General features: G+C 35.1%; 1 protein-coding gene across 1 annotated transcript; it reads right to left on the bottom strand.

Annotated features, from left to right (window-relative positions):
• Positions 1 to 2,331: 2,331 nt before the first annotated feature.
• Positions 2,332 to 12,902, bottom strand: LOC122075954 (uridine kinase-like protein 3). The gene is made up of 15 exons (XM_042641186.1): positions 12,715 to 12,902; positions 12,178 to 12,338; positions 10,852 to 10,943; positions 10,220 to 10,289; positions 9,222 to 9,340; positions 8,640 to 8,736; positions 7,893 to 7,972; positions 5,988 to 6,182; positions 5,722 to 5,805; positions 5,561 to 5,621; positions 4,832 to 4,892; positions 3,266 to 3,359; positions 3,096 to 3,168; positions 2,947 to 3,029; positions 2,332 to 2,846 (listed from the first exon to the last, which is right to left on the bottom strand). The coding sequence occupies exons 2-15, from the start codon at positions 12,293 to 12,295 to the stop codon at positions 2,703 to 2,705; spliced, it is 1,371 nt and encodes a 456-aa protein (XP_042497120.1). The 5' UTR covers positions 12,296 to 12,338; positions 12,715 to 12,902; the 3' UTR covers positions 2,332 to 2,702.
• Positions 12,903 to 14,178: the final 1,276 nt, after the last annotated feature.

Raw genomic sequence — 14,178 nt, 5'->3', positions numbered from 1 at the left:
TGACGTCTCTTCCCCGTCGCTGTAGTGTACCACGTGGAGTCATGCAGTGAATGTGTGATCAAACCTCTGGTTACTGGTTAGACCGTGTCCCTTGGGATTGAGCCAAACAAAAATTTGGAGATATTGGAGTTAAATAAAGGTATGTTGCTCACAAAATAAAAGGGGATGAATGAAACAAAGAGATGCGTTAAGAGTATTATGTGACATAAGATGATAAGAATACCTAATAAACTTAACGAAAAATTTTACAAGATAGTAATATGATCAACTATGATATATAGAGTAAAGTATTGGACAATTAAGAAAGGTGATTTAAATAAATTGAGTGTAGTTGAAATGAGAATGTTAAAAGGATTGCGTGACAAGATTATGAGAGATAGCAGAAATAATGATTGTATTAGAAATAGTTAAGAGTTACACCAATTCAGGAGAAGTTCTGTAATAATCGGTTGAAGTGGTATGGCCATGTGCAACAAAGACCTATAGTCTATAAATGTTATAGTAAAAAAGAGTGAACCAATTCATTTGTAAGGAGCCAAAAGAGATAAAGGTAGGCCTAAAATGACTATTAATGAAATGGTGAGAAAAAATATGCTTATTGTAAGGCTTGATTCTAGTATGACTATTGATATAATTTTGTAGAGGGCAAGGACCCAGATAGCTGACTTCATGTAAGGGATGTCCGTGTAATGCATCTTTGATTTCCACCTTATCTATTTATCTCCGTCTATTTTCATTACATTTTTCCTTATTTTGTTGTTTCCTGATTTTTCTTTTTTCATATCGGATCTAACTGAAATAAGTTTATGTTTATTGTAGGAGTTAAATAAAAAGCAGAGTCTGGTCTGGTCTGTCCAGTCCAGTAGTTAGGGACACTATGAGAGAAGAAGCGCGATATATCTTATAAAAGTAAGATGTCTCTTTGTGTACAGTAGGATTGGCTTCAGAATACAATCTGATCCTTTTAAGGATACCGAATCTTTGCTGGGGTCACTTATAAAGAAATTAATTAAGATGGGCTGAATTCAATTTGGTGGAGACTGTCCAGTCCACAGCCCAAAAAACCAATCACGCCCATTATGCTTAGATTAAGATGTTTTCCAACAAAAACAGCCTCAGAAATCAGTATATAATGGACTGGTGGGCCCCGTTAAATAATGGTCCATATAATGCCAAAGGCCCAAAGTGGGTGCACTTGGGGGCGGCGTTCCCACTTGCTTGGGCAGTGGGCTTGTATCAAGTATTTATTTATTTATTATTATTTTTTTAATATCTAAATCCGGGAACCATATGCAGGATATTTTCCAAGCATGATTATTCATAAAATATATACTAATACAAAAAGATGGTATTTGATTGAATTAGGTTAATCTAGATTATGATTGATCATCTAAGAATCAAAATAAGAATCAAAATTACGGACCTTGATTGATCCCGATTCAAGAACCAAGAATACGAATCTTGATCCAAATACGGATTTGGTGATCCAAGACTACGAACCATGTAGTAATTAGGGCAAAGGTTTCTCTATAAACATTATTCCCCTTATTTCAATTTGGGTGTGCGGCCCCCCTTGTGTGTAACTTCGATGATTATTTTTAAAGAATGATTTGGGCGCACCCGAAAATTGACATATGGGGGCGTTCCCCCATCTTCCAGTCAACGTTGATTACGTGACAACCATAAGCGGAAAAGAAAGGGAAGTGGGCTTGCCCGCTTGGGACTTTGACTAAAATATAGTAATAATTTATAATAAAGCGGACCTAATAGGGTCGAATCGGTCCTGCCGATTTTAAAAACCCTAGAATTGTTAGCCAGTTGAAGTCTGAGTGGAAGTGATTTTGTGGCTTGTTCACAGGAGTTCTTTTTTCTCTTTTTTCTGGGTAAGATTCACAGGAGTTCTAACTACTGCCTTTTCTATCACGTTGGGTGAGGGTGAGGATGCACTTCTTTGTTTTTAACTTAGGGTATGTTTGGTTTGCAAGAAATAGATAAAGATAAGAGAGAAACCACAGATAGTAGAACAGGGGTTTGAAGAGAAAAAAGGTGTGGTTCCTACCACTTTGTGTCTTGACATGCTTAAGGTTTATGGTTTTTACGCAATTTGTGTCTTGACGGGCCAAAGTATCCGCACAAAGATCCTAAGCTTACTCTTAGGGGATGTGCCCAGATCATTACCCTACTTTCATTCTAATTGACCTTTTCAAAGAGTTTTTGCAGCATTATATAGATATATGATTGTGCAATTTGATTTGAGGTTAATGAGGAATAGTAATCACTTTATGGATCCTTCAAAATATCCTTATTCTACCAATCAACAAAAACAATAAATAAATGAATAAATAAGTAAATAAATAGAAGGATGTATTTGCTTATACATTTTATCTGGGAAAAATTTTCCAGAAAATAAATAATCGAATGAATTGATCTGTTGCCAAAAAAAAAAAAATCTATCCATCCAACTGAGACATAAAATATTCAAAACTTGTCTCCTTTCCCAGTGCGCGCAACTCCAATAGAGATGTTCAATAAAATCTTTACATGGAATGTCCCATAAATGAAGCCTCTTATTAGATGCCAGACCAGAATTTATAGTGGCTACTTATCTACTCCTCTTAATACGGATAAGAGTCATATGTGCTTCTCATGTTTCTTAACTGTTTATTATATTGATGTTTCATGGTGGTGGTGAAGATGGTGCACTAATCAGTCCCAAAGTAACGATCCCCAAACTCCCCCATACCAGGAATCACACGTAAATCTGTGTTTAGTGAGACATCAATCTCTGATGTCACAATCTTCAGTGTAGGAAATTTCTGACAAACAACATGTATTCCTTCAGGAGACTGCATTATATGAAATTCAATTTTAGAATCGAAGAAAAGATGACATGATCTGGAATTGTATTTATCAAAGAAACAAAACCACCAGATCAAGATGACTTACTGCTATAAGATTAAGAAAGATGATGTTGGACTCCGGCACACCCTTGCTAACCAGAAGAGAGATAGCTTTGACAGCAGAGTTTCCTGATGATGGTAGATTTTAGTCAGTGATTATGGAGAAAACGATGATGGGGTTTATGTGTTTCCAACCTGAAGCGAGAACTGGGTCAAGCAAGAGAACATGATGGCTTGAAATGTCCTCTGGTAGCTTCTCATAGATAAGCTGCAGTATGTTGTAGGAATGTCAGAAATATTTGAAAGCATTTTTTTTTTTTTTAACGAAAAGAATAATATAGGAGAGGCAGTAATCCTCCACAAACCTGGCGGCCACTGTTCCGCTCTCTATGGATAAGGATTTTACCGATTTTAATCCCCTTACAACATGCTCTCAATGCATTCTCCATGCTTTCCCCACTGACATAAGAAAGCTATAGTTAAAACATGTATTCCACTTATTGAAGAGGTAGTGTGTGTTTTGTGTGTAGTGTGTTATAACCCAGAGGACTTGACAGTTCACAGACTTCCCTGGAACATATGCACAGCTTTCAAAAGGCACCGTGAAATACAGTTATGACTCAGCTTTATGGATTGGATACTAGATTCTGCTGACTTGAAGTTGGATTTCAAAAGCTAAAATAATTAGCAGAATGATTCCTCAATTTAACAGACAACAACAGTGTGTGGAGATACCCTTTACCCCTGATCATGGTATCAGATGTTTGTATTTTGATATCAGTCACCATTTCTGTATTGTGGAAGAGATCTTCTTGATAGTATGATTTCCTCTTTTGGCAAAAGACGGTCGGAACCAATACTGAAAGACGATAGTTACAATATGATGTCTCCTCCTACGTCTTTTCTAGAGAACTACAAATGACAAATTTTTAGGCCAAAAGACATCATTTCTCCTCCCCCTAGGATACAGCAGAACTAAACAAAGCCTCATGCAAAGTACTCTTCATTGGTTGATGAATCCCACAGCCACTCCACAGTATCTAGGGGAGAGGGCTATATCTTTTTATACCATCACAAAAGCAAGGAATAATATTTCAATTGAAGTCTTGATTTTTAGGTCATGCCCAAAACTGTAATATTTTAGTCACTTAATTTTATTCATTTGTTTATTTATTTTGAAAGATACATAGGAGGTAATTAAAGTTTGACCAAATTTAGTTCCCATTGAAACTGAAATTTTTCATTGATTTTGATCAAATTTGTCTATATTCTGTTCAATGCTTACAATTATTTATCATCCGTGTCTAAATTATTTTGTTCTGCATTCATGCTTTCTTCTCTAAAGTTTCCTTGTTTCATATACTGCACCCAGCCCTATTCATGGCTCGGGTTTGCATTACCAAAAACCTAAGTTCAACCTGCTCTCTTGCCATCCCACGTATGACATGTGAATGTTGAGGGTGCAAATGATGATGGATACTTGTTATTTGTTTCAACTGTCTATACAGACAGTAATATTCTCTTCTCTTTCGATCATTCAATAGTCTCATTCATTCTTTATTACATATAATGATAAGACATAAGAATTTATTCCAAGGGCAAATGACTGAGTTAAGACTTTCTGGAAGTCCATATGGGAAAATGTCTTCCAAAAGGCCCTGTGAAGGAACATTTGCTTTCATTTCTGTATTCCTTTTTGTTGCATTTGACTCATTTAGAGCCACTTCCCTGCTTTTTGGGACTGAATGATCAATGATGTGGCTCAAATCCTCCTCCACATGGACTGATGGACCTACCCATATCTACTTACATGGCAAGTAGAGATAACAATTTAGCAAGGGGAGAGAGAGAGAGCACATATTTTTCCCTTTCAATATTCATATCAACTTATTTCATGGAACCTTCACACTGAAAACACTAGAAAAATGTACCTTCTAATTACTGAGACCCCACATAGCCTTCTGCAAAATGTGACTCCGGTATAGATAGACCCTGCAAAAGGTAAAAAGAACGTCTTATGATAATTATTTGACTTATTTCATACATCTAAATCCATATTGTTGTTGTTGTTGTTTTGTTAAGAATTAAGATAAATGATAATTTTAATCTTAAAGATGAGGTACTGTCATGATAGAATATTGATACATAGGCAAGCCATAATAATGTGGATGCTATAATACGGAATTTTTTTATTTTTTTTTTTAGATTTCAATGTTTCATAAGTATTGGAATACATGATCGAGAGAGATATAGTTAAGAGTTTTCTATGGAGACCATGAATAGGAAGTCGCCGATTTTAAATAGAACCGAAAGGAAACCATTTTAATGATGATCAATTGATATATTTCATTCTTTCCGAACCATGAAACAAGCAAGACAACTAGGATTTTGAAATGCAGAATTAGAAATTTTTGCCATAACCAATAAGATATATCATCTTCTAGCTTGTGAAACAAGATTCCAATTAACCAATCCATTATTGATGGGATCAGTATCAACCAGGAATGATCCATGGTGTAATACCTGCCTTAAAATCATTGATGTAGAGAGCAAGGGAATTGGTAACTTTTCATCAGTGTTACTTCTGGAAACTGAAGAACAATTTTCCTGTGAATATTAAATAGATAATTAATGGAATCAAATAAGATTGGCACATTTACCTGTTGGAGTGGTGATCTGTTTTTCTGTAAATGGAAGGTAACCTAGACCATGCTCCACAACCTAAAGCAACCATTTAAGATTGTCAAATAACCACATCAGGACTAGTTAAGAGAATCAACAGTTACTTGATGCTATTTCTTCTTGTTCTGATTTAACATACCAAGCGTATCAGGCGATCTGCATAAAAGACGAAGTCATGTTTTCTTGTTTGAACGTCACGTATAAGTGTATGCATGCCACGTATCTGAAACAAGGTTAAACACATCATCAATTCCATACAAGAAACCCTTACAAAGTAAATAGACTAAAAAATTGCAGGTTGGCATTAGTAATGCTACGCATTTAAATGACTTCAGCCAACGAGGTAGACTTATGTAAGTCTGAAAAAAAAAGTTATATCACTAAATATTGAAGCTGAAATGCTACCTGGAATGTCGAATTAATAACGAAAACATTGGGGTATATTTTACATAGATCATGTTGACCAAGTTTTGTACGGATATGTTGCACAATCAAGTCAACTGCAACATCATTCTCTCCTCCTCTGGGGATGATTATATCCGCATATTTCTTTGATGGAAGTATAAAGTCATCAAAACCAGGCTTCACAAATTTGGCATACTGCAAAACCATACAATTTGTTTGGTGAAACAATCGTGTGACTTAATCATTAGAATTTATGATATGGTTAGCAATTAACTAAAATCATAACAATCGTTGGTAAGGGAAACGTCAGGAAATAACAACTTCTACATCTCTATCCATGATTTTTTTTTTTTTTAAAGTGCTTTCAGTGGTTTTAAGCACAGACAGTCCTCTCTGAAAAATGTGGTTTAGTGGTGTCCTAAGGTGTAGGTTTTTGGTTGGTCTGCATCCTTTGAGAAGAATTCTCACTCTGAACCACCTTATCTCAAGGAGTATGCCTATTCCTACTGCCTTCTATCCTTGTATAAGAGCTGATGCATCTGTCTCCCATCAGTTATTGCATTGTTCATTCTCTTTGTAAGTGCAGCATAAGGAGTTTAAGTGGCAGAATAAACATGATCCCTAACCACAGGAAGTGTTTGGTAGGGGACTGGTAATATTTTGGGCAATAATCTGCCAAGAGTTCTTATAAATTACTACCCAGCACAGGCAATTTCATAGAGATAGAAAGGCCATTGTTATATACTTTGGCTTCTGATAAGGGATCCTTCCCCATCATATAAATAAAAATTTTTAATAAGTCAAAAAAAAAAAAAAAAAAAAAAAAAAAAAAAAAAAAAAAAAAAAAAAACTTATAACCATAAAAGGTCGGTAATCAACTAGAAGTAAACTCTTCAAATGTTACAAATATTTATGTTGAATTCCAGAAACACGAACAAGCACAGCAGAAAATAATTGTGGTAAAAGAAGAAAATGTGAAATTAAATGGTCAATGAATAAATAGAAGCACAACTAAGCAAACAGAAGTAGACGACAATTCGAGCGCCCCATGTATCTTGAATTGTGGAAGAATATTCAAAGCATATTCAATAGTACAATGCTTTTCCCGACAGATATGTAAATCACAATCATCTTACCTCGGATGAGCCAATTCAATAATTTGCAGGTCCATTAATCTCTATGGTTGCAAAATTTAGGAAAATATACAAAGTTGAATCCATCATTTCTAAAAGCCTACAACTAGGTTGGCTATGTGAACTTGGAACCTTATTTCAGAAAATGTAAAACTAGTTTTGTACTATGTATTCTGTGTAGAGGCTAAATAAAGAGATCATGGGCATCTTATTGAGTGCCACATTGATGAATCTCCTGAGTACATAGATCACAACTCTTGATTTCCTTAGTTTTCAAGATGAGTTGTGCATGGGACAGCCAGGTCTATGTCATAGACTCAACAGTACTTTAGGAGTTTAGAACTTCAGATTTAAATGTTCTGTTGAAACGCAAACTTCAGAAAGGAGCTATATCATTAAAGGGGTGTTGAAGTATGTGGTTTTTCTACATTGTAGCATGGGTGGAAAGTGGAAAAACAATGCAAACAAGCTTCCATACCAGACTCTTGTTGTTATATTCCTCTCGAGATTTCATTGCTTCAGCACAACTGGTTCTCTCTCAGACCCCCCATAAACAAAGATTCAAACATTCAAGTGGTGTTCTCATTAATGTATTTGGCATGCAATTATAGTATGCTGAACTCTTCATTCATTAAATTAGGAACTGAAAGAATTTAAAGGCCATAAATTTACCTTTAAGAAAAATAATATTTATGTACATTAACATAATGGTAATGCTCATACACAAAAGCTTCTGATATCAGCAATCATAAAAATTAAGCAGTCTACTTACTTGGTCAAGAACAGACTGAATGTCTCTGCCTCTCTCAACAGTATCCCGCTGTATTCTCCTTGCCAACCGCACATCAGAATCTGCACTGGTAGAATTTTTTATAGCGATTATCAGGTACCAAAACAATTCTTAATAGTAGTAGTCCCAGATATAAAACATTGGGTGAACCTTTTCGTCTTATACAAAGAGCTAGGAAAAACCATAGCTTTTAAGAAATTCCCTGAGATTTGTTGTTCTAGACTTGTAAGAAGTTAGGAGCATCCCTATTAATTCAATTGTGTGACAGACAAAGAAGGTTAAACAATTGTTTAAAGTTGTCAATATTTAATCATTGGAAGATTATTAACTGTATTTTATGTGGATGAAACCAAGACTTTGAGTTGATAAACAGAAAAGGGTAGTCAGGTTTCAACGCTTCGAAAATTGGGGAAGTCTAAGAAAAATAAACAAGAAAATAGAAAATTGGCAAAGTTTAAAAAAAAAAATATATATATATATATATATTATGTTTTACTTACCATTGTTAGTGTATGGACTATCATCAAACTATTTTTCACTTGCACCATTCAATGCCCTAAGAAAATCACATATATTTGCTGACCTTTTAAGTTCAGCCATTGCACAACAAACCAAGATATGCAAATTTTACCATTATACACAAAAGTGCCGAAACTTGCTAAACACTTCATCTTATAGATGGTTGAACTACCTTAGAAAATCAACAAAAAGGAATTGAGAGAAAAGAACCTGTATCCACGAAGATCTTCATATTCATAAGATCACGAACTCGAGGATCATGAAGAACTAGAATTCCTTCTAATATAATGACGTCTGAGGGGTTCACCTGTATATTTGAAAGAAGCACATTGTCAGTTCCAGTGCCAGAAACATAAAACAGTTTACAAGTTGGGATGTATATTCATCATTGGTATGCACTAACCATCACATTGAGAATAGTTTCAGATCCTACATGGTTGTAATGATATTGACAAGCATGGGTGTCATTGTAGAACTAATAACGATGAATCAGACATGCCTATAGCACCTATTTCCAATTGTCCTAAAAACCAATCAAGCTGCTCTTACAATAACAAATCAGCAGTTGAATTTTCAGAGCTCAATACTAGAAAATATCAGAGGAACCAAAAGAGCTTTTCCCTCTTAAAACTAAAAGCATAGATCGACATTGATCTGTGAAATATCTAAGATTCATGTTCCTAATAAGAGAATCATTCACAAAGCAATCAAAAGAAAACAAATGAAACAGTGAAAAATAATTATAAAAAATTTGTTTCACTAAGAAACTCAATCCCCAAAATGCAGTACTACCTGGCGTGCTGGCACCATATGGTTCTTGTGACTCTTGTAGTCATAGATTGGTATATTAACTGCCTTTCCACATTTCAGCGTCTCCATGCAAGAGAGCAGAAGTTCTGTGTCAAAGGCATCTGAAGGCACAAGGCAAGAAATGGAAAAAAATTAATCTCACAAGGAATTACAAGAAATTGTACTAGACAACTGGTTACAAAGATCATCAAGTAGAACAGAACTATGCAATTCATACTTAAATGTGCTATGAACCCAATGCAATAGTTATAAAACCAGCACTCAGCCTCCCAAAGTCTCTGGTTCATACGACTGACAACTATAAGCCTTGACATTAAAATATGATAAAGTGAACCAAGACCTATCCCAACTACATGGATCTGTTTTGCCATTCAACTCTACTCAAAGCCTTTGCACTTGTAAAGTGTCAACTGTCCCCTGAATCACTTTTTATGTCTTGAGCTATTTTGGGATACATCCAAATATAAGTTTTTTACCTGCTAATCGGACCTCTAGTTCACCAGCCCTACCCCCCCCCCCCCCACCCCCAAAAATAAAAAGTAAAAAAATTAAAGGATTGGGGAATTTCCTTAGTCTGTCAAATTCCAGTGACAATAGATATGTCCAATAACTAACATAATAAAAGCATAGAGGTAAACTTTGAAATTCACAAAAGTTCATATCCTGCTGGGAGGCCAATAGGAATTCCATGACATTTGGCCTCTTTCACTCATTTAAATTGGCAAAACGCAATGTAATTGCAAGAGCAAACTTAGCACAAGCATATGGTATAACATGAAATGTGTTGCTGTAAGCCTGCAACAAACATAATGTCATGAACAGCTTGAACGTTTTTCACACAGCCTAATGTCATAATGAAGATAAATATAAGAATAAGATGTGTAAAAATAAAAAGAAATTGTGCAGATCATGAATCTGATAATAACAGTTTAACTGGAAATCTAGGGCTCACAACATAATGGTTGACATAAATTTCTTACTAGGATGGTCAAAGTTATATTCATTAACTTGTTTCAGTTTTTCCTCATCCAGCACATGGTAAAATGAATCCTACAAAATATCACAAATATAAAGGTCAATGAAGACAGGTTAGAAATCGAATATTATTTGTTGCTAATAAAAGAAAGCATCTATATTTTTATAATAGAAATGAAAATAAACCTATGAAGTAAAGGGTCAACAGGTAGATTGGCTAATATCGTTTAATATTGATCAATAATGTTTAATAACAGATAAAATCATAAAATGGAGAAAAGAACGTGAAAAGAAGCTCCGAATAATAACAGATCAATAATGTTTAATAACAGATAAAATCATAAAATGGATAAAAGAACTTGAAAAGAAGCTCAGAAAAATATGCATGTGATTGGAGAAGAATACACAGCAATGACAAAGCATTGCAGAGTACTTGTTACTGTAGTTATTGAAAGTAGTTGCGACGTGTCTAACATAATTGAAAGACCTCCTTGTTTCTGCCTGAAATTACTTTTCTATTTCCTAAACGTTTCATAGTAGGAATTTGTAAGGCCATTCCAAGAGCAAATTGTCAAAGATTTGGCATGGTTTCAAGAACAAAAAAAATGAAACAGATGAAGGAAAGTAAGCAACTTACTTGACTCACAAGAACAACTCTTTGATCACGGAGCTGAGCAATAATCATATCACAAACAGTTGTCTTGCCTGATGCAGTACCACCAGCAACACCTGTAAATAGATTTAAAAAATTAACAAAGAGATTGAAAAAATGTGTCGGATATAAGGTGCCACGAATAGTTACATCATAGCCAAATTAAAGTACTGGAAGGTGGATGCAACTCTACCTTTCAAAAATAATTTAGATATGATTTTCTGCCAGGTGGGAGGTATGTTGGGACCCCAATTTCACATCCCCTGTTCATTTAATAATTTTGGACCCACAAATCCTGCCACATGTCCTAATGAAATGTGGTTAAAACTACTCATTGTTGGATAATTCTGGATTGTTGAAAAAGAGAAAAATTGTGTGATACATGGTGGGCTGTACTGTCCCCCCCCCCCCCCCAAAAAAAAAAAATCCAGAAAGCAATACTCTTACATTCTTGCAATAACAATGCTTTCTTTATTCACTAAATGATATAACTATATTTCATTAGTTGCTGCTTTTGGCCATTCCAATCAATTTATTCTTTCACCACACATTTTAGGCTCAGTTTCCCTTGCTTTTTGGTATCGTTTTCGCAGTTGAGGTGTTCTCCTCTGCCCTAATGAAAAAGAAAACAATATACAATGGTTACAACCTTTAGCATCATGACCTAAGATGCCATGCCTTGAGCCATTTAAGAAATCAAAATGTAAAATAAGCTCGGAGAGAAGTGAAGTGAGAAAATCAGTAGGTTGCTAGTTTGCCCCTTATTGTCTACATTCCATACTTTCAGAATGCCCTAACATGGATTTATTAAAATAATACAGAATTGGGTTCTTGAGAGGATGTCATTTCCACCATAACCTGTGCTACACTAGACTAATTGGTCCATCAGAACTAAATCTCTCAGCCTCAGTGGCAATGAGCAGACTGAAAAATAGCCCATGAGTCGCTAATCTAAGCCATCTCACGCAACAGGCTTCAGTTCTGATGACAACCTCTTAACAAAAAGTTAGCCACTGATAGTTTATTTAACCAGGCTGAATGACAAGCATTTGAAATTTACATTGAAACTCTTCCTTGTCGTTAAATAAACAACCATCCTTTCTTCCCTTTTGCATCCCATTCAAACTCAAAAGTCTCAGATGATCCAATATCAGGAAAGAGTCTATATACTATAATGGAAGATGCCGACTACTAGAGAAGGAAAAAAAAAAAAAAAAACGAAGGTACAGCTCGAAAAACCTAGATTAAGAAGGAAAAATTCTAGCTTCCAAGCAATAAAAAACATAACAGTATATAAAAAAAAAACGTTACCAATCACAAAAGGTTGCTTATGTCGGACTTGAGCTTCCGATCCATTCGATTCAGGCGCTTGATCTTCCGATCCATTTGATACAGGCGCATGAATGTGATTGCTCAACTCAGAATCCATCAGTTGTGGTTCTAAATAGCATCAGAAAAGAAAACCAGAGGCCCTACATTGTCAAGAGAAAACAATATTTATAAGGGATCGTCAGAACCGATTCGGTAAGATTTTCTAATCGATAACTATTGGATGAAACATTATTACCAAAAAAGGAATGAAATATAAAACGTCAAACAGTTAGCATGCGTTATCTTCCATGAGCGATGATTTCTCATAAGCACTGATAACTGCTCTTTATGTCATTATCTCCACACACACACACACACACTAACGTCCATAAACTAGGGATCCTCGACGAGATCTCAAAATTAATGACGAAGAACAGAGAGGAAGTGAAAGATATCATAATCTGATCATGGACGTGATCACGTCTAGAAGAGATCCAATGTGAACTAAAAAAGAAAAGAAATAGTTAAGGTATCGACCTTGATCAGTAGCGGATTATGTGTGATCGCGGGAGTTACGTTCTCGAGGAAGAAAAAAAGCAAAGAACCTCTTCGGGGGTTCTGACTTTGTCGTGGTAGAATAAAAATCAGCCATGAAAGTTGATAATATGCAGGGAGAAGATCGTGGTTCCGTTTGAGAATCGAGATACGCGGCGAGCCAAAGCCGATACTCACACGCGTGCGGAATTGTACGTGCAGATGGTGGTGCCACTGCCACTCGGGTCTCTCCGGTCTCACGTGAGAAGTGGAACCATACCCACCGGATCTCATACCGTCCATAGTTTGCGACCCATATCTTTTTATATCTTTTATTTCTGGTAACAAAATCTTTCTGGATCATTAGGATCATTACATGGAGCATTCTTTTTTCATTACCAAAAATAAATAAATAAATAATATAAACTATCCATTAGCTATAATGATTCATGACTAGGTACATAGTCGACACCTATTATGATTAGTCATAATCCTTCGAGCGATTATTCTCTATAGTGAATGCGGCCGTATGGTGAACATCGGATGGTCAAGAATATTTGAACGTGCACTCACTACAGAGGATGTTTTCACTAATTCTTCAATCTTTTTTATATGAATTTTTACATTCATCATATAATGAACTCTATTAAATTGGGATAAGGTTTTGAATGTTGTTTTTGTCATTATTGTCTATTAACTATCAATCAATATTTCTACTAACCGACTTATTTTCATATCATTTTCTATGTATTAAGTTGATGGGGTGAGTATAGGGTGATACCAAAAAATTTTAATTCCAAGAAACACTTATGAGGTTGAAATTTTTATCGTTCAAACAATTATTGATTGGGTAAAAAAAATTGAAAGTCAAATTTATGAATAATGAAACTTTCAGTTGGATTTGAGAGGGATATTTCATACCTTCAAGAACAAAGAATATGATTTTAAAACTCAGATCAAATCAATCAGTATCCAGCTGAATCAAAATGATACTGACCTTTATCGGTCCTCGTGTGGTAAAAGTTGTATGCAAACAAGGAGTTATTTGGTAGTTATTTAATTATCTATGTAAAGTGGGGATAATGGAGTAGTGGATCTTTTGAAGAGTGTCGAGATTAGAGACTAGAGAGTGGGTAATTAGTTATCGTAAAATTATAATAGAAATTGAATTTGAAAGGAAAAAAATAGATCTATCCAATATGATGGGATCCAGATAGGTACTGTCATTCTGTTCCCAATTTTTTTTTTTTTTGTTAATATTCCCAAGTTTTAGAACCTTATTAAGGCGAGAATTAATAATGACAGTCTTCAACTAATACTTTAGTTCAAATCAACGTAGACACTTAATCTTCCACCAGCACATTACGTCAAATCACCATCAATGAAGATATTCCCCTCCCACCAATGGTGAGGGAAAAATAAAATGAGTGGAGAGAATTCTACAAACAAGGGTTGCCCTCCAACCAA

This window comes from Macadamia integrifolia, chromosome 4, assembly GCF_013358625.1.
Source record: "Macadamia integrifolia cultivar HAES 741 chromosome 4, SCU_Mint_v3, whole genome shotgun sequence".
In the NCBI taxonomy this organism is placed as follows: Eukaryota; Viridiplantae; Streptophyta; class Magnoliopsida; order Proteales; family Proteaceae; genus Macadamia; species Macadamia integrifolia.
The sequence above is the reverse complement of the archived record's forward strand: the minus strand, read 5'-3'. Positions and strand labels throughout refer to the sequence as shown.